Source organism: Muntiacus reevesi, chromosome 1 (assembly GCF_963930625.1).
Source record: "Muntiacus reevesi chromosome 1, mMunRee1.1, whole genome shotgun sequence".
Taxonomy (NCBI): Eukaryota; Metazoa; Chordata; class Mammalia; order Artiodactyla; family Cervidae; genus Muntiacus; species Muntiacus reevesi.
In genome coordinates this window covers 187,700,397-187,728,313 of record NC_089249.1, presented here as the reverse complement: position 1 = coordinate 187,728,313, position 27,917 = coordinate 187,700,397, and the positions used below count along the sequence as shown (strand labels likewise).

The following is a 27,917-nucleotide window of genomic DNA, read 5'->3' as shown; positions in this document are numbered from 1 at the left end:
CTGTTCAGTCTCTAAGTCGTGTCTGCTGCCTTGAGAAGCAGATTTTTCAGAACCACCTTGTTCCTCAGTATCCTCTGACACCTTCTCTCCTCACTTTCCCTCCTAACTTCCCTCACCACACTGGTTTCCTTTTTTTCATCTTAACATCTTAATCATCTTAACATCTAGAATATCTTAAACAAGCACCTTCCCCAGGGCCTTTGCACTGGCCGCTCTCCCTGCCAGGCACACACTTCTGATAAGTTCATGACTCCTGCTCTCTCTTCCATGAGGTCTCTGTTCAAATGTCACCTCATTTGCTGTCTTACCTGAAGACCCATAGAAATAGCATCCCTTCTTTACTCTTTCCTTTATACTTGTTTTCATTTTATTCATAGTAAGTGTCACCATATGACATGCTATATATATTTTCATTTGCTATATTAGTTCTCCATGACTAGATTTTAGGAGATTTTGAATACCCAAACACTGTACTCATTGTATGAACAAAACATTGACATCAATTTCCTATTTGCAAAGTATATAAGATAGCATTTCAACAATGTGAGTAATGTCCACTTGCATGAAAATTAGTCACGTTTTTTTCCCTTTACTTGTAGTCACTTCCACCACATGGCACCAACGAACATCACAGGTGTTTCAGAATTTCTTCTTCTGGGATTCTCAGAGGAACCAGAACTGCAGCCCTTCATATCTGGGCTTTTCCTCTGCATGTACCTGATCAAGGTGTTTGGAAACCTTCTATCAAACTGACTGTCAGTTCAGACTAGCACCTCCACACTCTCATGTACTCCTTCCTCTCCAACCTGTCCTTTGTAGACATCTGCTTCACATCCATTACCCCCAAAGATGCTGTGGAACATCCAGACACAGAGCAAAGTTATCACCTATGAAGGCTGCATCACCCAGATGTATTTTTTATACTCTTTGCAGGGTTGGATGACTTTCTCATGAATATGATGGCCTATGACCACATTGTGGCCATTTGCCACCCCCTGCACTACACGGTCATCATGAGCCCCCAAATCTGTGGAATTCTGGTTCTGGTTACCTGGGCCATCACTGTCTTTCATTCCTTGTTACAGACCTTAATGGAGTTGAGGCTATTCTTCTGTAGAACTAGAAATCCCTCACTATTTCTCTGAACTCAACCAGATGGCCCAACTTGCCTGTTCTGACAACCTTCTTCATGACATGGTGATTTCACAGCTGGGATGCTGGCAGGCGGTCACCTGCCTGGGATATTTAACTCTTACTCTAAGATAGTTTCCCCCATATGTGGAATCTCATCAGCTAGGGGAAGCTTAAAGCCTCTTCCACCTGTGTCTCACCTCTCTGTGGTCTCCTTATTTTATTGTACATGTTTAGGAGGGCACCTTAGCTCTGCTACTACCCACAATTCACACTCAATTGCAACAGCCTTAGTCATATACATTGTGGTCACACCCATGCTGAACCCCTTCATCTACAGTCTGAGGAATAAGGACATAAAAATGGCTCTGAAAGCATTCTTTAGGATGACAACTATTAAAATACCAATTGATCCAAGCTGAAGAAGGGAGCATGAATGAAATGTTTAAAACCACACAGGGAGAAACTACAATTTTTGGTCAGATTCTGGAAGTAGAAGTTGCTCCTTCCATTTATTTCATGGGGTTTCCATTTCTTTGAATTCACCTGCTCCATAAATTGATGTCATTCACTTGATTAAGTTTAGTAATGTCCCTCTTTCCAAGAGCTGTTCATGTTGTGCTTTCCTTCTCTCTCACATTTGTTTTGAACTTTGGACCTGAACAACATGGGAATTACTGTTTATCATGCAAATTGATAGAATTCTGAAGAACAGGGTATTCTCAAATAATATTTAAAGAATTAAATGCTTTTCTTTCATTTTAATAAAGAATAGTCAGGAGCTGTACTACTCCTATGGTGGGGGCGGTTTGGGGGGCAACAAGGGGGAACTACTCAAGGCATTCATGGCTATTTCCGTGTTTATAACAAGGAGAATCTCAGGCCATTGATTTCATGTTTGCATACATCGCTCCTTTATCTGTCACCACCTGAGCTGCTCTTCCTGATATTCTGGACTAGAACATACATTATGTCTTGTTAGTTGTCACTCTGTTTGCCTCTTTAGGATTCTATTCCCTCATTCAGCTTTGTTTCCACAACACCTATCTTGTCTGTTTCTGCTTATACACTCAGTCCTGCCTCTTTGCAACCCTTTGGACTGTAGCCTGCCAGGCCCTCCTGTCCATGGGATTCTCCAGGCAAGAATGCAGGAGCGGGTTGCCATTTCCTCATCCAGGGGATCTTCCTGACCCAGAAATCAGGCTCCATCTAAGTCTCCTGCATTGGCAGGTGGGTTCTTTACCACTAGCGCCACTTGGGAAGTCCCTGGGCCATCACAGTCACTGGCAAAAATAGATTATCATACACATGTCTTCAGGTAGAGTTCCCAACAGAACACAAGCTTGCATGAACCATTTGATATAATAGACGTGTGTAATATGATGAAGAAAAATGTTAAGATGCACTTTGTATTATTTTGCAAAAGATTTCATTTTTCATACTATGCATCTATTTCTTTAATTATGGATGATCAGTATTCATGTAAAGCTGGAGTTACTTTGGAAGTAAGAAGCTGAAGGCTTGTTTTGCTCTTTTTAATTGGATGTTCTTCTTATTTCTGCTTGAAAATCTACAGTTCTGCCTGCATATGAACCTTTTCATTTTTCTAAGTGAAATATTTCCCACTTTTATGAATAGATATAGTAATCTAAGGAATGATGAATGTACATTATAAATATCATCCAATACATGTCCCTTTATGATCAGATACATCTACAGTCAGATAAAGAAGGATTCTCCTTTATGAGGAAACGGCAACCACTCCAGTGTTCTTGACTGGGAAATCCCATGGACAGAGGAGCCTGGCAGGCTGTAGCACATGGAGTCACAATAGTCAGACAAGTCTTAGTGACTAAACAACAAGGGCATCTCTACAATCATTATGATCATAGGGTAACTAAAATGAGAGTTTGGATACCTTCTCGGTCCTGTGAACCAGAGTCACAATTTTTTCTCCATAAACATTCATTTCTTTTCAAGCTCCCCTGATCACCTGGAAGGCAATCTCCATGAAGTCATATTTTGATACAGCTTTCTGAAAAAAAAAAAAAAAAGTCTTGAAAAATAGAGAGATCATCAATGGGTCTATATCAAAACAAATGGCAAAATCAAGAATCAGCGAATTTTTATATTTGCCTTCACTGCTGTGTATTTTTATTTCTGTATCATTAATCTGTTGCTATATAACAAATCATCCCGAAAGAAAATAATTTAACACTCAGTTCAGTTCAGTCATTCAGTCCTGTTGGACTCTTTGGGACCCCATGGACTACAGCACACCAGGCTTCCCTGTCCATCACCAACTCCCGGAGCTTGCTCAACTCATGTTCATTGAGTTGATGATGCCATCCAACCATCTCATCCTCTTTCATCTTCTCCTCCTGCCTTCAATCTTTGCCAGCATCAGGGTCTTTTCTAATAAATCAGCCCTTTACATCAGGTGCCCAAAATGTTGGAGATTCAACTCCTTCAGATTTAACATTATGCTTCACTAAATAACTTTACATAGTAATGAATTGTGCATATTTCTGCTGGACTCTACATATGTATTTATTCACCTCTATTTCAACAGCAGAGGTTCTGTTGATCTTGGCTGAGAGTTCTAACACAGTGGGAGCTCAGCGGGCTGAAGGATTCAGGAGATTAGAACTTTTTTCTTTCTTTGTCCAGTAGGTTGCAAAATGATAAAACTTTTTTTTTTTTTTTTTTTTAAATTTTACCTGAGCTGCTTCTGTTTATGAATCTGCACTTTAGACCTTCCATGACCTGTCAGAGGAGTTACCCTGTGCCCTAGCCATTGTTTTGTGCCTCAGGGATTTTGGTACCTTGCTGCTGTCAGTGTTCCTTGCGTGCTGCTAGGAGTGCTGGGTGGGTAGTTCCCTGATGCATTATAGGTGGCTGGTGGGGGGGACACAGGGTCATGGACACTTAGGTAGCTGGTGAGAGTCACAGGGTCACGGACACCTAGGTAGCTGGGGAGGGACACAGGGTCATGGACACCTAGGTAGCTGGTGGGGACACAGGGTCATGGACACCTAGGTAGCTGGGGGGAGGGACGGTGGCCCCATTGCCCCTCTGCTCCTCCCTCTGCTGCAGGCACCCGATGCTGGAATGTCAGACCTGGTGCCACCTCTCCTGCTGCTTCTACCTTCCTTGGGATTGAATTTATAAAACAGCAAAAGGAAACACTGCCAGTAAGCTCTGGGACTGAATCCATAAGACACCTAAAAGAAGACAAAGGTAGTAAGCTTTTTGACATTACTTTTAGTAATATCTATTCTAGATATATATCTTCTCAGGCAAGGGAAACAAAACTAAGAATAAATAATGTTACTGTATCATATTAAAACCTTTGCATAGAAAAGAAAATCAACAAAATGGAAAGACAAGCTTCTAAATGTAAGAATATATTTACAATGGGTATATCTGATAAGCAGTTGATATTAAAATATACAAATGACTCACGTAACTCAACAATAACAACAAAATATCTAGATTTTAAAATGAGCAGAAGACTTTAATAGATTTTTTTCAAAAGAATACTGGAGTGGGTAGCCTATCCCTTCTCTGTGGGATCTTCCTGACCCAGGGATCAATCCTGGGTCTCCTGCATTGAAGGAGGATTCTTCACCAGCTGAGCCTCCAGTGTGCCCTCAGAAAGACATACAGATGGCCAACTGACCCAGGAAGAAATGTTTAACCTCACTCTGTCAATTCCCCTAGTTGTGAACGACTTCTCTTCTGAGAGTGTGTTCCAAGTTCTATTTGTTTGTAAATCCAACAAAGTTAGCCTAGGTACCTAACTTTTACAGATAATGCCAGACACGAACTAACTTACATGACTGGATATGTGAACACATGTTCGAATTTTAAAAGTTGGCAATTTGAAGGTTCATATGTAGGGCACTTACTGTAATTACTAAGGAAATGCAAATGAAAACCACAATGAGATATTACCTCATAGAAATATTATGCCTGTTACAATGGCATTATCAAAAAGGCAATAAATGAGTGTTGGTGATCATATGGAGAAAAGGGAAACCTTTTTATTGTAGAGAGTATCTTTTTTCCATCATGTGTTATTTACTTATTATAAGCTAATTGTCCCATATGTGTGCCTCTTTGGTGTGAATTGAAGTTGGTACAGTTACAATGGAAAACAAAATAGAGACTCCCCAAATAATTAGGAACTATCATATGATTCAGCTATTCCACTCCTGAGTATTTATTCTCAAACATGAAAGCACGAATTTTTAAAGATGCATGTACCCTTAATTTCATCACAACGGTATTTAAAATAGCCAAGATATAGGGGCAAATGTGTGTAAATATGTGTGTGTGCATACATACACAATGAAATACTACTCAGAATGAAAAAGATGAAACTTTTCATTTGCAACAACATGGATAAAATTTGAGGGTGTTTTGCTAAGTAAAATAAAACAGATAGAGGAAGACAAATACCCTTTGATTTCACTCATATATGGAACAGAATGAACAAACAAAGTTAGTAAATGAGTACTCCAAAGCAAACAAGATCTAACATATAGGGTGAATGGCTTAAAGTGGATCAACTTCATCATGATGAATGGAAACTAAAGTTTTGCTTGTGAGTGCTCTGTCCCATATACAGAAGTAAAAAAAAAAAAATTTGCTTGTACACATGAAACTTATATGATATTATCTCAACAAATTATATATCAATTAAAAATAAAAAAAAAACAAAGACATATATACTGGTGTTTTCTAAGATCATTCATCCATTGAAAATAGAAGAAAAATAAAACATTACTGAATTGAAATTACACCTGTGTTAGACAGGTTTGTTGAGATGGCCCTAAGTGAAGCTTTCTCTGTATCCATGTCTTTTGAAACGTGACACTGAAGCACCTTGCATTAGGAGGAGGTATCTCTTTCTCCACTTTGTATCTGGGCTAGACTTAGGATCTTTATTTGCTTGAGCCCATAGAATTTGGTGAAAATAACGGTGTGCCTTGAGAGGACTGAGTGCATTTTGCTGAATTCTCAAATAACTCTGCCTCAGAAACATGAATAAATCCAGTTGGGCTACCCCAAGTTTAAGAGGACCTACAAAACAGAGCTTCACGGTCCCAGCCAAGAACATGATAAATCAGCGTATAGCTAGCTGGGGGCTTCCCTCATAGCTCAGTTGGTAAAGAATCTTCCGGCAGTGCAGGAGCCTTGGGTAGGGAAGGTCCTCTTGAAAAGGAAATGGGAACCCACTCCAGTATTCTCACCTGGAGAATCCCAAGGTCAGAGGAGCCTGGCAGGATACAGTGCATGGGATCACAAGAGTCGGACATGACTTAGGGACTAAACCACCTCTAGTTGATTTCCCAGTGTATTAGAATGCTCAACGAAGATCAACAGAGCCTCCTCGGCTGACTTTCACGTAAATAAATACACAGGAGGATCTGAGCAGAGATCAGCACAATTCCAAACCATCCGTTTTAATAAAACAATGTCACATCACTTGCTGTTAAGACAGATTGTTATTAGCAATGGCAAACTGACACAACAATAAAAAAAAAAAAAACAGAAATGAAAGCAATTATAATAAGTTCCCAGAGCTTCCCAGGTGGTTCAGTGGTAAAGAATCTGCCTGCAAATGCTGGAGGCACAGGAGGCGCAGGTACAATCCCTAGGTCAGGAAGATCCCCTGGAGGAGGAAATGGCAATCCACTCCAGTATTCTTTCCTGGAGAGTCCCATGGACAGCGAATCATGGCGGGTTACAGTCCAAAGCGTCACAAGGACTTGGACATAACAGCGACTGAGCTTCTTGCATTTCTTAAATTTGAGAGAGTGGAAAATCATAAAAGTGAAAAACTGATGGATATGATAGAAGTCACTAAGGTTAATCATGTGCGTTACATAAAGTGCAATGAAGGAGGCAAAGTCAAAATATGAGAATTCCAAGGAATAGGGGAACAAATTCTCTTTTCACAGTCTGATCAAAAATTCTGATCAGAGATTTATAATTTCAGACTCTGAGGCTTTGAAACTTTAAATTATGTCCCCTTCTTTATCCCACAACCATGGGCCTATTTAGAGCTGCCTTTCTGAAGAATGCTCGCCAAGCCCTCTTTATGTCTTTGTTCCTCAGACTGTAGATGAAGGGGTTCAGCATGGGTGTGACCACAGTGTACATCACGGTGGCGATCATACTTGAATGTGCACTGTGAGTAGCAGCAGAGCCAAGGTACACTCCCAGGCATGTGCCATAAAATAAGGAGACAGCTGAGAGGTGAGACACGCAGGTGGAAAAGGCTTTATATTTACCCTGAGCTGATGCAATTCCACATATGGAGGGAGCAATCCTACAGTAAGAGTAAAATATGCCTGCAAAGGGACCAGCACCCAGTAACCCTGCTGCAAAATACATGACCATTTCATTAAGGAGGTGGTCAGAACTGGCAAGTTGGACCAACTGTTTGTGTTCACAGAAATAGTGAGGGATTAACACATCTCTACAAAAGGACAGCCTTGATACCATGAAGGTCTGTATCAAGGAATCCAGAACACTGATGGCCCAGCTAACTAGAGCCAGAACTACACAGATCTGGGGGTTCATGATGACCGTGTAGTGAAGGGGGTGGCAGATGGCCACATACCGATCATAGGCCATCACAGTCAGGAGGAAGTCATCCAACCCTGCAAACAGTATGAAAAAATGCATCTGGGTGATGCATCCTTCATAGGTGATGACTTTGCTCTGTTTCCATATGTTTTGCAGCGTCTTTGGGATGGTTGTGGAAGTGAAACAGATGTCTATGAAAGCCAGGTTGGAGAGGAAGAAGTACATGGGAGTGTGGAGGTGGGAGTCTGAGCTGATGAGCAGGATGATGAGCAGGTTTCCAAACACAGTGACCAGGTACATGGAGAGGAAAAGACCAAATATGAGGGGCTGTAGTGCTGGTTCCTCTGAAAATCCCAGAAGAAAAAATTCCGAAGGCTTTGTTAGGTTGCTTGGTGTCATTTGTTGATGTTGACTGTAAAGAAACATGACAATATGAATTATTTTCACAAAAAGGCCCATTATAATGTTGAAAAATACACTTTGTATTTTGCTTAATTATATTTAATTACATTTCTTAATTTAAGAAATTCCCTTTGTAATTTCTAACGTGCAAATGTGTTCCAGTGTTAGCATTTTCCCCAAGATGTCATGTAATCCACATATTTAATGAGAAATTTTTCATTCCTTTGGGCACTATATATTAAGTGAAACAATATCTAAGGTACTGTCTAGGAAATGTGCATAGGGTGCTGAAATATGAAAACTTTAAAAACCTGTCCATGGAGAATAAATATTACGATATGTTCCTGTGAGTGTGTGTGTATGTGTGGGCTCGGTCATGTCTGACTCTTTGTAACATCATATACTGTAGCCTTCCAGGCTCCTCTATCCATCTATCCGTGGGATTTCTCAGGTCAGAATACTGGAGTGTGTTGCCATTTCCTCCTCTAGGATATATATGCCTTGGGAGATGGTGAAACGATCTGTGTAGAAATTTGAAAGCACATATAAGGGAAAGACTTATGAAGGGATCCTATTATTTAAGGCAAGACATGCAAAAAATAGTTATCATTTGAACTGACACCTCAAGGAAGAGAGAGCAGGAGCCATGAACATGCCAGGCAAAAGGAGAACTTTGTGTCTGGCAGAGAGAATAGCCAATGCAAAGGCCCTGGGGAAGGCACCTGTCTAAAATGTTCTAGTTTTTAAAGAAGACACCAATGTGGGAGGGATTAATCAGGGGAGGGGGTAAGAGCAAGAGAGAGAGTGAGGAGAGATGGAGCCAGAGGAGGCTGAGCAATAAGGTGGGCTCCCCATTGCTGTTGAAACTTCAAAGCCCCACTATGTTCTCCTAGCACTTTATGAAATTGCTGCACAGATGTCCTGTATGTTTAAATGGATCCCTTCTGTTGATTGAGTTCTGGCCTCTGTGTATGAGAGTCACCTGGGAATATGTGAGCTCGGTACCACTGCTCTGAAGACCTCTCCCACTCCACGGGGCAAGAAAATAATGACCTACAGTGAGACCCTAGTTTCCTAGACTGTGTTAATTCCATGTTGTTTTCACCCTTAACTACCCTGATGAAGTTAGGGTTGATGTTGCTCAAGGTGATTAGATCAGATTATGTAGAAAGGGCATCCAGAAATTCCCTTTTGTACATTTCCCAGGTGGCTTCCCAGGCAGCACAGTGATAAAGAATCTGTCTGCCAATGCAGAAGATGCAAGAGACAGGGGCTCAATACCTGGGTTGGGAAGATCCCCTAGAGCAGGAAATGGCAACCCACTTCAGTTTTCTTGCCTGGGAAATCCCCTTAATCAGACAAGACTGAGCACAGAAGCAGATTTCCTGGGTACCAGTGAACGCGGTGCTCAGTTTTGGCAGTCATTTTATTCTTGTCGTAAAGGCACATCAAGATACGTTCAGGGAACATATGTGTCTCTGTATTGTTTACTTAGATGTCTGTGTCTTTCCTCAAAACTTCAAAACCTGCATTTAAAAATGCATATAAATGCATATATATACATTTATATATATATATGCACATATATATAATTCACATACACATATATAATCCACATATATGTATAATCCACATGTATATATAATCCATATATATGTGTGTGTGTGTTCCCAGATAGCTCAGTGGTAAAGAATCTACCTGCCAGTGGAGGAGTCACTGGAGACATAGTTTCCCATCCAAATACTAACGAGGCCCGACCCTGCTTAGCTTCCGAGATCAGACGAGATTGGGCGCGTTCAGGGTGGTATGGCCGTAGACGGAGACATAGTTTCAATCCTTGAGTCAGGAAGATCCCCTGGAGGAGGGCATGGGCACCCACTTTAGTAGTCTTGCCTGGAAAATTCCATGGACAAAGGAGCCTGGTGGGTTACAGTCCATGCGGTTGCAAGGAATTGTATATGACTGAGCACAAGCAAGCAGAAAGAGAGAGAGAGTGAGAGAGAGAGAGAGAGAAAGAGAGAGAGATGGTGCATAAGCTCAAAAGATCTCTGAGACTTTGGTGAGGAAAAGCCTTTTTGGTTCTGGTGACATTTCATGTGTTGTTATAATTCATCCATGACCATGGAAAATAATGAAAAAGCAAAAATAAGGTAATTCAAAAGAAAAGATCACTATATCTATATGGTGTGAGACAATTAGAGATTTTACAGCCCATGAGATAAAATGCCAAAAGCAATAAGCCTATACTTTGCACAAGGATGTTTATAAAGCAAAATGAATGTAATTGAATGCTGAGCATTTTACATATCAGCTAGCAAAATTGTTTTGCCTGTGCCCGTTTCATATTCATTTGAGTAACCAGGTTCACATTGCAGACCTGGCAAGTCTCTATCTCCATTTTCATAAATGGCATCTTTGCTTTGCTTTGCTTGTGTTTCTATTGCTTTTTTGATTAGTTCTTAAGACATCCTTTGTCCTAAGTCTGATCTTTGTCCCAGCATCAACAAAGTCCACGGTCCACACATATACACCTACACTCTGTGACAATTCCCATCTTGTCACTAAATTACTTTCTTCATATTAGTTATCTGAGGACATTGCATTATGTATACATGTTTTTCATTGTATTCTGTCTTCCCAGTCATAATTTTAGATCCCCCAGGCGGAGACTTCACCTGTTTTGGTACCCACGTGTGTGACTATATGTGATGGCTCAGACAGTAAACAATCTGCTTGTAGTGCAGGAGACCTGGGTTCAGTCCCTGGTTGGGAAGATCCCCTGGAGGAAAAAGTGGCAGCCCACTCTAATATCTTCCTTGGAGAATTCCAAGGACAAAGGAGGCTAGTGGGCTACAGTCCATAGGGTCACAAAGAGTAGGACACAACTGAACAACTAACACTTTCACAAAAATAAATTGGGAAAAATGAAAAGTAAGGAAATAATGAGACCAAGTTAAATAGTATAATTACAAAACAAGTCTGCTGCTACTTCTAAGTCGCTTCATTCCTGCCCGACTCTGTGTGACCCCATAGACGGCAGCCCACCAGGCTTTTCCATCCCTGGGATTCTCCAGACAAGAACACTGGAGTGGGCTGCCATTTCCTTCTCCAATGCGTGCATGTATGCTGTTGCTTCAGTCGTGTCTGAATCTGTGCGACCCCATAGATGGCAGCCCACCAGGCTCCTCCATCCACAGGACTCTCCAGGCAAGAACACTGGAGTGGATTCTATGCCCTCATCCAGGAGATCTGCCCAACCCAGGGACCGAACTCACATTTCCTGTGTCTCCTGTGGCTCATGCATTACAGGCAGATTCTTTACCCACTGAACAACCTGGAAAGCCCATGATACAGTCAGATAAATAATAAGTCATTGGAGTAGTAATTGGAGGCAAGTCTTTGAGAAATTATTAAGAAGGAAAAAAGGTAGGGAAAATGATTGTGCTAAAACATGAGGAGCAATTTTGATGTGGAAAGGATCCTATTCATGCATTTGAATAAAAGTGTACTGGCATGTATATATAGATAGTATACAAAGAGAAGCTTTACAATAAATTAAGAATTTATGGGACAAAATGTCAGTGAGAATGAAATTAGTCTAAGTCAAGTTGTTTCAAAACAACTGTATGTAACAAAATTGGGTGAAAATCTAAAAAAATATATAGAAATATGAAATAGTAATGATTTAACAACATCAACATGGGTCACCGATACAAAATTAAATTGCTAAGACTTGGGAAAAAAAGAATATAACAGAATGAATTTTTAAATGTAGTGACAATGTGTTACCTGAGTTATTTCCTCTTACATGAATATGTGTGGATTTCTATTTGTTTTAGGAAGACACAAGTGATCTTTAGTCAAATGGTAATGAAGCATGCCTTTCACATGAATGCCAGGTTTGATGCAACTTTCAGAAACAGCTCTAATCACACACACACACACACACACACACACACACACACACACACACACACTGGAAAGCAAAACAAAAGAAAACAATGAAAAAGAGCAATATAAAGACTTGGAGAAATTAAATAGGGTGATCTAATAGCACTAAAGATGTAGTTACTTCACTGCCATTTTTGTTAAGACAAGAATTTACAAGTGAAGAATTCTAACCTGAGAACTCAATTCTTTCAGAATTTAAAAAATGGGAAAGCAATAGAGGGAGTGCATGTGCTTGATTCATATATTGATCACATGAAAACTATATACACTCACAGCTCCTCTCAAATGCATCTATGCATACATGTACAGGCATGCATGTGTGCTAAGTTGCTTGAGTTGTGTCCGACTCTTTGTGACCCCATGGGAGAGTAGCCCACTAAGCTCCTCTGTTCAAGGGATTCTTCAGGCAAGAACACTGGAGTGTGTTGCCATGCCCTCCTCCAGGGGAACTTCCCAACCCAGGTATTGAACCAGCATCTCTTATGTCTCCTGCAATGGCAGGTGTGTTCTTTACCATTAGCACCACCTGGGAAGCCCCCTTCAGTTGAGTTCAGTTCAGTTGCTCAGTCGTGTCCGACTCTTTGCGACCCCATGGACTCAGCACACCAGACTTCCCTGTCCAGTCCCTATACATACATGAAAGAGTTAAATAGCAAAGAGACAGTCTATGGTGGTTTAAAAAAAAAACAAAACAGAAAAAAATAACAATTTGTTGTTTGAAAGATCAGAAGTAACAACAGAAAGTTTCTCCTCTCTGCCTATACTAAAGCAAAAAATTCACACAGATAATTATTTGAGACAGAGAAAGTAAATGACTAATAAATCCACATACATATTCATCTTCTGAGATAATGAGATAGTTTCAAGGTAAGCACATCTGTATCCCCCTTTACACATCTTAATTTTTTTCTTTTTTTTTTCACAGAAAATAATGTGAAAAATGTCTCTCGCACCTGCTGTTGCAAAGATATATTTGCAAGCATTTCTTGGTGGGAAATGTTCTTATCATTACAGAAACATTATGGAAATATGCTCCATTTTAAAAGTTGAAAAGAAATGTTTTCCCTTCATTTTGTAGGCCTCTAACTAATACCCTATCTCTCTATTCCAGGTAATTAAGATATTTGGATGTATGATCTACTGTTACTGGAAGGAATTTATATTTCTCCCCCATTTTCTAATGTGGCATCCATTCCTAACATTTAATTGACATCACAGAGCATCGTCTTCCTGACTTCTATATTCACTACTCTTTTTAGCATTATTAAAATGCATTGATATTTTAATCAAGCAAGAAAACAACCACAATGGTCTCTGGGATGCACTGAGGTAAACATTTTCTCAGGTAAACGTTTTTGGATTTCATTCTATTTGTCATTCTTCTACATTGTCTTTTGGGCTTTTGAACTCACCTGCATGGGAACGCTGAGAGGAAGGACCTCATGTGGGAGTCTAAATCCCTTCCTGGATGGTTGATGATGGAGACTGAAGCTCTGTTCCCAGGCAAGTCAGCAGAAAATGGCCGTGCATTGGTCCTTCACTAGACTTAGGACTCCTCTAAAAGCAACAACTTGTCTTATCCATGCCCAGGTTGTACAAGTTCAGGGACACAGCAGACGAGATATTCACAGATCTCATTACGTACATTCCCCTCTTGTTATTAATATAATGACCTGTAAGCACATGAAATTCCTGAGGGAGTTGGTCTGGACAGAAAGGATGTTTTTCCCTATTGCTTCTCTGTTCTCAGGAGACCAGGTAACAAAGCCAGAAGGACTAAACTTCTGTTAATATTTCTCTATTAACTCTTTTGCCCTCCAGCTATCTAAATCTACAAGCACTTTATCCCAATCCTGAGTTTAAGTTTTCTCCAGCCTCTGAGACTCAGGTAACTGTCATGACTAGGCCCCTTGGTTAAATGAAGCATTTACCTATGGTGGGGACGTACCTCATATAATCCTTAGAAAAGCTTTTTTTCCCCTCTTTCTGAGAGAGACAAGTGTGTCTCTTTGATGTAAAACATTGACAGTGCACTCCATAGCTTCCTGACACTTTTGCTAAAACCTTTAGGAATTCCATATTATATCTGAAGTTAAGAACTACCAATTAGCCCTTAATTTAAAAAGGTTTGTAAGTTGTGAGATATATTTAGATACTGCCAAACACCATAACCTACCTCAACACATTACAGAGATTATCAGATTTAACTTTTAGAGAAGCTTCTTCTGTGAGGTGGTACTACTATAACTCCATCTTCCATTTCAGGAATGAGGTTCAGAGGAATTTCACATTCTGCTAAAAATTATAAACCTGTTTTGGGATGGAGTCTTGATGAATTTTATCAGGATGTTCCCAGTTCTCAAACTCTGGTTCGTGGTTCCCAGTCAGAGAACTGGGTTTTGATCCTGGAGATATGTGGCAATGTCAAAGGGGATGCAGCTAAACACCCACAATATCCAGGACAGGACTCAACACAGATAATTGTCCTGCAAAAAGGTTAGCAGCTAGAAGGTGATAAACACACTTTAAACCAGCACTGCTCCAAGTTTCTAGCTTCCCAGATGGCTCAATGATTAAGAACCTGTCTATCCATGTAGGGGATGCGGATTCAATCCCTGAGTCAGGAAGATCCCCTGGAGAAGGAAATGGTAACCCACTCTAGAATTCTTGCCTGGGAAATCTGGACAGAGGAGTCTGGAGGGCTACAGTCCGTGAAGTCTCAAAGAGTCGTACACGACTGAGTGACTGAGCACACACACAACTCCAAGTGTGTTGTGCACACACGTCACTGAGGGTCCTAATTCAGCTACAGTTTCCAGATAAGCAGGTGTGCAGTGGGCCCAAGGGCCCTGCATGTCCAACATCTGCCAAGGGTGTGATGCTGCATGTCCCGGTCTGTGGCCACACGTTGAGTAACAGACTGTGACTGTGAGTCAGTCATAGGTGAGTTTAGGTGCTCTGCGCCAAAAGAAAATCTACTTTTGTCTGTAATTTTGAAAGCAAAAGATTTGACTCCCTGCAGAGTTTGTAATGAAATCTGTTTTTGATTCTTTATATAAGGATTCTTGTTTTTGTTTATTTGGTCCCTAAGTCATGTCCAGCTCTTTGCCACCCCATGAGCTACAGCATGCCAGGCTTCCCTGTCCTTCACTATCTCCCAGAGTTTGCTCTTGAATTGCATCAAATCACATACATCAAGAAAATAGTTTATGATAATAGGCAGAAAAAATGCCTCAAAAATATGTCCACATCCTGATCCTAAGAACTTTTAATATGCATCCATAAAGGCAAATTACTGCAGAAGTTAACAGAAGTAGTCTTGTTCAGGTTTCAGAGGCTGTAACAGGCCTTTGACTGAACACAGACCCTGAAGGAGTTACATGCCAAATTGCTGACCAACAGAAAGCTGTGTGTGCTCCATCATGTCCGACTTTGCCACCCAGTGGATGGTAGCCCACCAGGTTCCTCTGTCCATGGGATTTTCCAGGCAAGAGTACTGAAGTGGATTGCCATTTCCTCCACCAGGGGATCTTCCTGACCTGGGGATTGAACCTGCAACTCCTGCATAGGCAGGTGGATTCTTTAGCACTGAGCCAATTGCGAAGCCCCATGAATTACCTTGGTTTGTAAAAAGTCATTACAATGGACTTCTGAGTGTGGAGGAAAGAGGAAGAAAAATTGGAGTCAGAGATTTGAGGACGCTGCACTGCTGGCTTTGAAGATGAGGAAGGACCATGAGACAAGGAATGGAGGTGCCTCCAGAAAGTAATCTAGGAAGGCAAGACCTTCTTCCCTGGAGAGTCCACATGGATCCCAGATCTCCCAGACATCTTATATGCAGCTCAATAAAGGAGTTTTGACTTCTGACTTCTAGAATTTCACCTGTAAATGCAGGCACAAAGTTTATAATTAGAGACATATCTCAACAACAAGTGGAGGAGCACAAAGAGAAATGCATTTTTAGTTAAGATAGAAGCAAGAGATGCACAGCTGGAGAGAAAGGGTGTGGGCATCCCCCCAGTGAGAAGGAGCACAGTAAAGTGTCAGTTAAGTGATTTATATGGGTCAGTTCTCTCTGGTCTTTATTTACCTTCAGCCAATTATTTGGCCTCTTTTTCCACCCTGACCTACCCTGGGACTCTCCCTTGGGTGCACCCGCACCCCTCAGCCAAGATGGATCTCGAAGTGAAGGCTTCTGGGAGGAGCAAGACTCTTTATGGCCTGGTGTCATCCCCTGAGTTTTGACCCCCAAATAACTTTCTGAGCATGTGCAGTGTCTCCCTTGTCCTAAAAGTAGGAGTGGGGAAAGGGGGAGGGGGGAGTGGAGATCCCTTAATCCTTTGCTTTGTCCTCGCCATGTCTATACATTAAGGTGTTTACAAGAGGTGAAGCCTGGCTATTTACCCTGTTTCTGTTGTCACTTCCATTTCAGAGGTCAAACAAGAGGTTGATTGTAAATGCCTTGAACTGGAGCTCACCTATCTCATCTCAGGAAATGCAAAGATGAGGCCAGTTGTAAATGTTTAACCTGGAACCCATCTATATCCTGCCTTACTTTGACCCTCTGTGGTCTAACTAGTACTGTCAAGGTGCTTTGAAATAATATATTAGCAAAAGAGTGATGACATATACTAAAATACGGTTATTAATTTCAAGTTTCATTATAATGTCTGCTTTCACCTAATTTCTTTCCCTTTTCACCTATCCTCATGTCTTGGCTTCATGCAGAAATGCTACTCTTCAAGGACCATTCTCTTCTTGACTTTGTGTAACAATATGTAGATCCTAAACCACTGTCTTATTCTTTAACTACATATGCATATTGTTGCTTGATTATGAAATTATTTTCTTGAGTGGGCATTAGCTTACAATAATTCCAAAACTCCCTTAAAATCCTCTCTCTATCTTTAACCCTCTAGTGATATTTCTAAACTATTTAATTATCCTACTCTATCCCTAACAAGTGCTAAATTGAGAGAATAAATACATAAATAACACACACATGTACATACTTCATAATTTTGAATGTGTTCTTTTGACTACACAAGTACTTTAATAGTTTCAGATTTTCTCACAGCATCCTTCTTCACAAATTATGCTAATTTTTTTCATATTACCTTTAGAAGTAAGGAAAGGGGGACTGGCGAATTACATTTGTAAAAAATACCTAAGAAAACAGTAAAATTATCATACACCTTCTCAAGTTGTATAAAAGTGGAAGCAGGCAGTACATACTCTAAACTGCTATATGACTTTCTAAATTCTTCTACTGGTACAGTTTAAATGAGTACAGTTTACTGCTTGTAATTTTGCTTTAATAAATTTTTAGAATTTTAAAAATGTAATGTCCATGACAAGGTAGGATCTGGAGCAAATCTAGCTGAGTCACAGCTGATTGGGATGGGAGATATCTCTTCCAACTGACAAAAATTAAGGTTTCATATGTGTGTATTAAGGTAGTCAAATTAAGGTAATTCACATTTAAGAAATTTATTTCCCCTTGCAGATTAGAAGCTTAACCTCAACATATGAAAGTCGTTCAGTGACAAATTCAAGACAGAAGAACAGTACAACTACACACAACATTGTGGATGAGCCTTTGAAATACAAGGCTGGAGATTCATGCCTGACTAGAGACTCATGAGAAGCCCTGCAGAGATCAGAACAGCTTCACACTGTTCCATCTCATTTGAAAAGAGAGATGCTATATTAAACAATTTTATTTTAGGCAAGTTTGTATGCAGCAATAACTAAGTGATGAAATAATCAAACTGGATGAAACTGAGAGCTATAACAATAAACTGATTCTATGTATTCCAAGGAACTTGTTCTGATAGTTGAAGATAACATTCATAATCACTCAGTTGTTCAAGTTTGTTTCATATAGCTCCAGTGGGGTACCTTTGATACCCCATGACGAGGTTGGAAGGACACGGATGTTTGCACAACACCTACATCCCCAAATCACATACCTGAAGAGAATCTGAGTTTTCTACATGTCATTCCTTAATAATGAGGATAATACTTAATGGATATTATTGATACTGTTCATTCTTTGCCCCCATAGAGGTCTGACAAAATTATGAATAGATGGAGATATTTTATTAAGAGAAATGGAAAGAATAATAATTACTGAAAGCACTGGAAATTTCTAATCAGGAATAAAAAATAATTTAAAAAAAAATCCCACCAGTCCTTCAACTTAAAGAATGTACCTTTCAAACAGATACTCATAGTTCATATTTTAATGAATCTATGAATCATCTGAAAAACATAGATTTTTGAAAAGTAATAAATGCATGACTTTCATATTTTGCTTCATCTTACATAAAGTGAAGTCTAAGTTCATATTGTATCAACCTATTTTTTCATATGTGTCTTTCAGTGTAGATTTCACTTGGAAATATATAGTATATTTTCAGTATTTGCCAGTAATGATGGAAGACACAGTGGACACCAACTCTATATGACAGCAAGATCCTAATTAGTAGAAAAATATGTTATGACCAGTGATAACAACCAGTAATTTAAAATTTGTATTATCAAGAAGAGTAGTTAGGACAGGAATATGCACAGAATGATGTTGAGAAAAAACTACATTCTCAGTTTTCCCCTGATATAAACTTATTAATAGTTGTGAATGCCAAAAGTAGGGATCTTCCCCCATAGGGGTTGAATAATGCATAACTCTTCTAGTCAAGCAAAAGACAACAATGCTCACTCTAGCCTTACTATTTCATCTGAGGAGAAATTATTCTTAAGAGATCCATGTAGCACCTTGGGATAAATGGGAATTTCCAATGTTTCATATCCAAGACTGGAAATTCGGGAGAGTAGGAAACTTCAAAAGGAGAAATGTTGGATATCAGACATCACAAAGCATAAAGGTGAGTTACATAAATTGTATAAAGTTGAACTCAAAATAAAAATGTCAAGAAAAATAGAAGAGGCATCCTCTATTTCCACAATATGACCAAACAGTGGCAACACTCGTCTCAATGTTTGAGCTCTGCTACTACAGGTAGTTCTTAAGATCTATGACAATAGGACCTTTCAAAATCACCTTTCCAAAGAGTTTTCTCAGACCCTTCTTTAAGTCTTTATTCCTCAGACTGTAGATGAAGGGGTTCAGCATGGGTGTGACCACAGTGTACATCACCGAGGCTGTTGCACTTGAGTGTGAGCTGTGAGTACCCGCCAAGCTAAGATAAACACCTAAGCCTGTACAATAAAATATCGAGACAACTAAGAGGTGTGATGCACAGCTGGAAAATGCTTTATACTTCCCCTGAGCAGATGAGATTTTATGTATGGAGGACACTATCTTAGAGTAAGAGTAAACAATACATATAAGAGAACCACCAGCCAGAAACACAGCTTTAAAATACATCTCCAAATTTTTGAGAAAGGTGTTAGAACAGGCAAGTTGGATCATCTGATTGAGTTCACAGAAAAAATGGGGAATTTCTAAGACTGCACAGAAGGACAGTCTCCACATCATTGAGCTTTCTAACAAGGAGTTCAGGACGCTGATGACCCAGGACACCAGCACCATCAGTCCGCAGAGCTGGGGGTTCATGATGACCGTGTAGTGTAGGGGGTGGCAGATGGCCACAAAGCGGTCATAGGCCATCACGGTCAGGAGGAAGACGTCCAGTCCTATAAAGAGCGTGAAAAACTGCATCTGGATAATGCAGCCTTCATAGGTTATAACTTTACTCAGTGTCCAAATGTTCTTCAGCATCTTTGAGATGGTGGTGGAGGTGAGGCAGATGTCTACAAAGGACAGGTTGGAGAGAAAGAAGTACATGGGGGTGTGGAGGTGGGAGTCTGAGCTGACGGCCAGGATGATGAGCAGGTTTCCAACCACAGTGATCAGGTACATGGAGAGGAAAAGCCCAAATATGAGGGCCTGCAGCTCAGGTGACTCAGAAAACCCCATAAGAAGAAATTCTGAGCTTCCTGTTTGGTTCCTTGCTGTTACACGGTGGGTATGATTACCAGGAAACAGGTAAATATCATGACTGATTTCATACAAACTGGCATTATTCACATTTTTAAAATGGGACCATATATTTTTTGTCATGAAGAAGTTAATTTCAGTATTTTGTTCATGGATTTGAATCTTTTTAGGGATTTCCCTGTGCCATCTCTAATTAGCAGGTTTTTCCTCAAGATGTCATGTATTCAAGGTTTTAATGAGAAACTCTTTTTGCATATTTGAGGAATTTGTCTTGAATTGAGACAAAGACCAGGTACTCCACATGCAACAAATGCAGGGTTCTGAAAAACAAAAATTCCAAGATCCAGTTATGGAGAAGAGAAGCAAATAAAAAACAATAGGAAGTGTATCCAATGGTTATTGATGCTACGAAGATAAAGCAGATATAATAGACAGAGTCAGGGAAAGGTGTTATTTTTAAGTACATGTTCAGGAAGAAACTTCGAACACGGTGGTATTTGAGCAGATTGCAAGGAGAAGAGAGCCAGTGACGTGAGCATAACTGGGACAGTGTGTTCCTGGCAAGGGAAGAGCCAGTGCAAGGGCCTGGAAAGTGTAAGATGGTAAGATGGTTCAGTCCAGAAAAGGAAGTCACTCTAATGAGGGACATGAGCAGGAGAGTGAGAGAAGAGAGATGGTGTCAGAAGATGTAGAAAAATGAGATGGCCTTCCTGCTACTGCTGAAGCTTCAAGACACGGAGTCCCCTTATCAATGTTATGTACTTTCAGAACTTATGAAATTCAATTTTAGAAGACTATATGAAACAACTGATAGATCAAAAACCAGTCTCTATATATGTATACATATATGTGTGTATACACACATATATGTTAGTTATAATTTAATATCAGTGTGGGTCATGTTGCAGTGAAATGGGAAGAAAGAGGAGTGAGTTTTTCCTGTCCCTTTCCTGAGAATCAAGCAGATATGGATAACAGTGAGCAGGCCTGAACATCCTTTAGTTTTTATTTCAACTGTTCCTAATCTATAGTCTTTAACTGAGTTTGCTTTTCTGCCCCCAAAGTCTGCAGGAGCTACATTTTGCACCTTTTATCCTTTTCTGCTGTTGTTGTTCAGTCACTGAGTCATGTCACACTCTTTGTGACCACATGGACAGCAGCACTGCAGGCTTCCCTGTCTAACCCTAACTCTAACCCTGACTATCCTTTGACTCTATGCTAAATACATCCTTTATCTAGTGCTTACCTTTACAGCACTCTCCCCCTTTTGATTCTTTTTACATATCAGAAAGAAGGTCATAGAGTCCCCTGACTGCCAGACTCAGTTACTAGGTTACTGATGCCAGCCTATGACTGTTTTTGAAACAATACAAGAGGAAGAAGACAAGATCCTTGCGTATTTGTTCCTCATCACCAACCCCTGACTGTGTACCTTCATCTTACATAAGCCCCTGTGATCTCAGTGAGGGAGCAGTGAGCAGTGGCATGAAGCAAGATCTAAATTCCCTGCACAGGAATTGAACCTGGGTATCCCAGATGAGAACCAGGAATCCTAGCCACTGTTCACTAAAAAATATAATCACAGCCTGAAAGTAGAGAGCTATTTTATTTGGTGGGAATGTTAAGGACTCAGAGCCAGGGAGATGGAATCTCAGTAACTGAGAAAACTGCTCCAAGGAGGCAAGAGTGGAAGTCGGGCTCTATACAAGTTTGCAACAAAGGGAGCAGGCAGTCTGAACATCAAAGATCAGGTATCAAGTCAAGGAATTTACCATTTTATGCATGAGAAAATGCAAGCCTCTGGGCTCACTGAATTCATTCCCTTCATATGCACCTCAGCTATCTAGTGCCAATCCTGTTTCCTTGTTCACCTTGCTTCTTGCATTCCCTCCTGCTCCGCAGCAATCAACTTGCTGATGGCAGCATCTGCTGGATCATAGATTGGGGAACTCACATTCACATTTGGAGGCCAGAAATCAAACAATGTCTGTGACATGTCTTGTTTATTGATATGGCAGGAGACATTTTCATTTCTCACCACCAAACCAGCAAGGGTTATAGGCTAGAAGCTGCTTTTCTCTGGATTTTTGCTCCCACTGAAAAATGTGTGTATCAGAGAGGCAGAAACCTTAAATGTAGGTACACAGTTTATTATTAGAGACACAGAACAACAAGTGGGAGCGCACATAGAGTAATGGTTTGTTTAGTTGAGGTAGAAGCAAGGCAGAGATGCACACCCAGATAGAAAGAGTGTGGGCATCCCCCCAGTGAGAGGGTTAAACACTTATACAAGCCAGTTCTTCTGGGTCTTCATTTTCCTTCAGGCCAATTACCTGCTTTCTTTTTCCACACCTGACCTACCCTGGGTCTCTCACCTGGGGTGCAGGTTCACACACCCCCTCAGCCAAGATAGATTTTGAAGTTAAGGCTTCTGGGAGGAACAGGATTCATTATGGTCTGGCATCATCCTTTGACTTGTGACCCACAAGGAACCCTTCTGAGCATGTGCAGTGTCTCCCTTGTCCCAAAAAGAGGGAGGAACAGAAATCCCTTCATCCTCTACTCAGACCGAGTTCAGTCTCCCTTTGTCCTTGCCATGGTTACTTCCCTGAGATGTTTACAAGAGACAAATACTGCCTATTTCTGTTGTTACTTTCATTTTGGAGGGCAAACAGGAGGCTGGTTATAAATTCCTCAACGGGAGGTCTCCCATCTCTTGTCTCAGGACATGTAAACAGGGGGCTAGTTGTAAACATCTAACCTGGGTCCCTTCTGTCTCTTACATCCCCTAGACTCCTCATGGAGAGAGGCACAGTTCTTGAGGCATTAGCCTGCTGTGTTCCCCCTCTGCCAGCTGAGAATTAAAGCCACCTTTCTATTTCCTCCAAACTCTGCCTCCGTATATTTTATTCAGCTTTGGTGGGCAGAGAAAGCCAAGATTTTGGCCTGCAAAAGCCACTAATTCACTTGTGAATTACCAAAATCCCAGGAATAAAATTGAATGAGAGAAAATCTTTTAAAATATTGAGAGGAAGTAGTACCTGAATTATCACTTCCTCTTACACAAAGACCTGTGTGTGTGTGTGTGTGTGTGTGTGTGTGTGTGTGTGCACACACTCAGTCTCTCAGTCACGTCTGACTCTTTGGGACCCCATGGACTGTAGCCCACCAGGCTGCTCTGTCCATGGGATTCTCCAGGCAGGAACACTGGAGTGGGTTGCCATTCCCCTCTCCAGAGGATCTTCTCCACCCAGGAGACAAACCCAGATCTCCTGCATTGCAGGCAGATTTTTTGCTGGCTCAGCCATCTGGGAAGCTCCATTACACAGAGACAGAAGGATTCAAATACACATATGGAAGACAAGGAGATTTTCATCAAGTGTAAAGATTGCCTTAACACAGAGTTATTTTGAAGCAACTTTTAGAAGTAGATCTAATCACCAGAGAAGGAAAGGAACAATGAGGAACTGTAGATATGGAAAGTAGTTGGATATATGCAAAGAGTGATTTAATAACACCAAGTATGCAAAGGAGGGGCTTCCTAGATGTCTCAGCATAAAGAATCTGCTTGCCAGTGCAGGAGACTCAAGAGACATGGGTTCAATTTTGCAGATACTTATATATATATACATATTGATGCTTTTGAACTGTGGTGTTGGAGAAGACTCTTGAAAGTCCGTTGACCTACAAACAGAACAAACCAGTCCATCCTAAAAGGATATCAGTCCTGAATATTCATTGAAAGGACTGATGCTGAAGTTCCAAAATTTGGGGACCTGATGCGAAGAACTGACTCATTAGAAAATCTTTCCCTGATGCAGGGAAAGATTGAAGGCAGGAGGAGAAGGGGATGACAGAAGATGAGATGGTTGAATGGCATCAGCGACTCGATGGACATGAGTTTGAGGAAGCTCTGGGATTTGGTGATGGACAGGGAAGCCTGGCGGGCTGCAGTCTACAGGGTCACAAAGAGTCAGACAGGACTGAGTGACTAAACCGAATTGATATATATATATAGATAGATACACTAACTAAATGGTAAAGAAAAAAAATCGATTAAAAATTCCAATTCTTTGAAGATACAAACAAAAAAAAGAAATAGGAAAAAAAATTGAATTTGCTATAAAAACAAAGGACTTAAGCAAGTAGAAATTCAGTCAAATAGAGAATGTAGCTAGCAAAGTATTCTACAAATATATTCAGTCTTACAGTTAGAGAAATGATTGCAAACTAAGCCCATAAACATTCCCATTTTCACACAATATTTTTTATTTGAATATTAACTCGAGATATTGTGAAATGCTTGTGTCACAACAGCTATTTTAAGGTAATGTTTGCCTGCATTTCTTGGGTAGGGTCTTAAAAAAAATAAGAAAGAAAAAAAAACATTGTACTTATATCACTGCACATTCCTCCACAACACCCCGATTCTCTCTTTCAATTAGTTGCAAACGTCCTTGAATTTAAGTCCTACTTTAACTGGAATAATTTACACCTCCCATTTCCTCTTCTAATTGAATTTCCATGTCCACTATTGGGGCTTACCAGGTGTCTCAGATGGTAAAGAATTTGCCTGCTAATTCAGGAGACACAGGACACAAGAGTTCCGTCCCTAGGTCAGGAAGATCCCCCGAAGAAGAAAATGGCAGCCCACTTCAGTATTCTTGCCCGGAGAATTCCATGGGCTGAGGAGCCTGGCGGGCTATAGCTCAAAGGGTTCCAATGACCCTTGCATTGTAGAGTTTAATGTACCCTTTTACTTCTGGCTTCATAAATTAATATATTATGTTGTTAAGCACGAAAACAACTCCAGTGATCTTAGTTCTGGGTTAGTCTGGACTGCCTCTCAGGTAAACCAGGTAAAGGTTCTTGCCTTGCATTCCCTTTCACCTTCTCCTGCAGTATTTACTGGGCTCTTGAACTCACCTGGGTGGAGTCTCTGAGAGGAAGGTCTCAATGTAGATGTCAAAATCCTCTTGGATGGTTGATGATGGAGAAAGAAGGTGTGTTTCCAGATGTTACAGTGGGATGGAGTCAAACATGGGTTTGCCAGCAGGAGTTATGACTCCAAAAGCAACAACCACATCCTGACTAGACCAAGGTTGCCCAGGTTGAGGGATGCAGCAGAGGATATATTTACTCCTTGTGTCTGCTCATTAGCACATTTCCCTCCTTATCCCCACCGCTAAGTAATTGATTCCCCATAGGACCAGACAGAAAGAGTTTTCTGTTTATTCTCTTTGTTCAGGAGACAATGTAACAAGCCAGACAAATCGGTATTTATTATTCCTTCCATCATCTCATCTGTTCTCCAGAGGAATAAACCTTAAGATCCCAACACCAAATCCCATCCCTGAGTTCACATTTTCTCCAGAGTCTAAGTTTGAGGCTTCTTTCTTGATTAGTCCATAATCAATTGCATGCGTGCTTGCTCAGTCATGGAGAAAGAAATGGCAAGCCACTCCAGTATTCTTGCCTGGAATATCCCGTGGACCGAGGGAGGAGCCTGGTCCATGGGGTCGCAAAGAGTCAGACGTGACTGAGTGACTTCACTTCACTTCACTTCACTTGCTCAGTCATGTCGAACTATTTCCACCCTATCGGCTATAGGCTCCTCTTTCCATGCAATTCTCCAGGCAAGAATACTGGAATGGGTAGCCTTTCTCTTCTCCAGGGGATCATCCCAACCAGGGGATCAAACTCAGGTCTCCCACATCACAGGTGGCTTCTTTACCAGCTGAGCCACAAGGGAAGCCCAAGAATACTGGAGTGGGTAGCATATCCCTTCTCCAGGGTATCTTCCCAGCTCAAGAATGCTGGAGTGGACCTCCAGAAGACCTTCTCAACTCAGGAATCAAAGCGGGGTCTCCTACGTTGCAGACAGATTATTTGCCAACTGAGCTATCAGGGAAGCCCCCTCATTTGTTAGTAGTGCTCTTTATTATCCTATGACACATTCAGAAATAATGAATTTAGGCTTGGGAAGATTACATTTTTCACAATTACATTCAAAACAAAGAAAGACTATTTTGCACTTTCTTGACATATACAAGTAGAATCAGGCAGAATGTACTCAGTTTGTATATGGTTATTTCATTTGTACAAACCATACATTTTATTTTATTTTTCCAGCTCTATTGACAGGTAATTCACCTATCATATTGTGCAAGTTTAAGGTATACAGTATAATGATCTGTTATATTTATGTATTTCCAAACAATTACTCAATAAGAGTTAACACCTTGGTTGCCTCAGGAATTGATCTTTTCTTGGGTGAGAACAGTTAAGATTTATTCTCTTAGCACATTTCAAGGATATGTTTTAATGGCAGTTAACTTCTGCCACCAGGCTGACTCTTAGATCCTCAAAATTTATTCATCTTATAACTGGAACTTTGCACTCTTTGACCAACATCTCCCAAAATTTCCCACTCCAGGTTCTGGAAACCAGCATTCTATTCTTTATTTCTATAATGCTGGACTGTTAGATTCCACATATATGTAAGATAACACAGTATTTGTTTTTCACTGACTAAATTATTTCACACAGCATGATGTCCTCAGAGTTCAACCATATTATTACTAGCGGCAGGATTTCATTCTTTATTACTGTCAAAGAAATTATAATATATATACAGAAAACATTTTAAAAAATCCATTCACAGATCAATGGACACTTGGGTTGTATTCTTGTCTTGCATATAGTGAGTAATGTTGCAATGAACATGCTTGTACATATTTCTTCAAGAGACTGAATTTAGTTCTTTGGATATATGCCCAGACGTGGAAGTGCTGGATAATAGCCCAGTTTTAGGGCTTTCCTGGTGACTCATATGGAAAAGAACCTGCCTGCAATGCAGGAGAGGTAGTTCAACTCCTGGGTTGGGAAGATCCTCTGGAGAAGGGAATGGCAATGCACTCCAGTATTCTTACCTGGAGAATTCCATGGACAGAGGAATCTGGCGGGCTATAGTCCTTGGTGTCACAAAGAGTCAGACAGAACTAAACGACTAACACTTTCAATTTTTCTCACTTTCATCCCAGTTTTATTTTTCATTTTTGAGTAACTTTTATACTTATTTTTTTGCTTAGTGGCTGTACCATAAATTACATTAACACCAATAGTGTGCATGAGTTCACTTTTCTGCACATCCAAACCAACACTAAACTCTCACTTTTTTTCAATTCAGTTCAGTCTCTCAGTCATGCCCGACTCTTTGCGACCCCATGGACTGCAGCACACCAGGCATCCCTGTCCATCACCAACTCCAGGGACTTGCTCAAACTCATGCCCATCGAGTCGCTGATACCATCCAACCATCTTTTTTTAAAATTTCTTATTGAGGTAATATTTCAATAGTTCATTTTACTGAGGTGATATTAGTTTACAATATTATAAATGTTTAATGTTCCAACATTAGATTTTGAATTCTCTGTATACAGTGGTGTGCTCACCACCAATATTTTGTTGTTGTTGTTGTTTTCATCTGTTAATATTATTCACTTTCTTTATTCATTTTGTCCTCCATTCATCACATCCCTTCCCTCAGGTAGCCACTACTGTGTTCTCTTTATTGATATGTACATTTTTTTTTGTCTGTGAATTGATATTTTTTAGAGTCCACATGTGCGTGAAGTTATATAGTATTTGTCTTTTGCTGTCATTTCTTTCACTTAGCTTAATACCTTCGAGATCTTTCCATATTGTTACAAATACTAACATTCCAATCTTTTTTACCTAAGTAATATTGCAACCAGAGAAGGCAATGGCAACCCACTCCAGTACTCTTGCCTGGAAAATCCCATGGACGGAGGAGCCTGGCAGGCTGCAATCCATGAGGTCACGAAATCGGACACGACTGAGCGACTTC

At 40.5% G+C, this 27,917-nt stretch overlaps 1 protein-coding gene across 1 annotated transcript; it reads right to left on the bottom strand.

The window, feature by feature from the left end:
* Positions 1 to 7,176: 7,176 nt before the first annotated feature.
* LOC136155713 (olfactory receptor-like protein OLF4) lies at positions 7,177 to 22,043 on the bottom strand. Its single transcript, XM_065917734.1, has 3 exons — positions 21,919 to 22,043; positions 19,572 to 20,108; positions 7,177 to 8,143 (listed from the first exon to the last, which is right to left on the bottom strand). Exons 1-3 carry the CDS (start codon positions 22,041 to 22,043, stop codon positions 7,177 to 7,179), a joined length of 1,629 nt encoding a protein of 542 aa, XP_065773806.1.
* Positions 22,044 to 27,917: the final 5,874 nt, after the last annotated feature.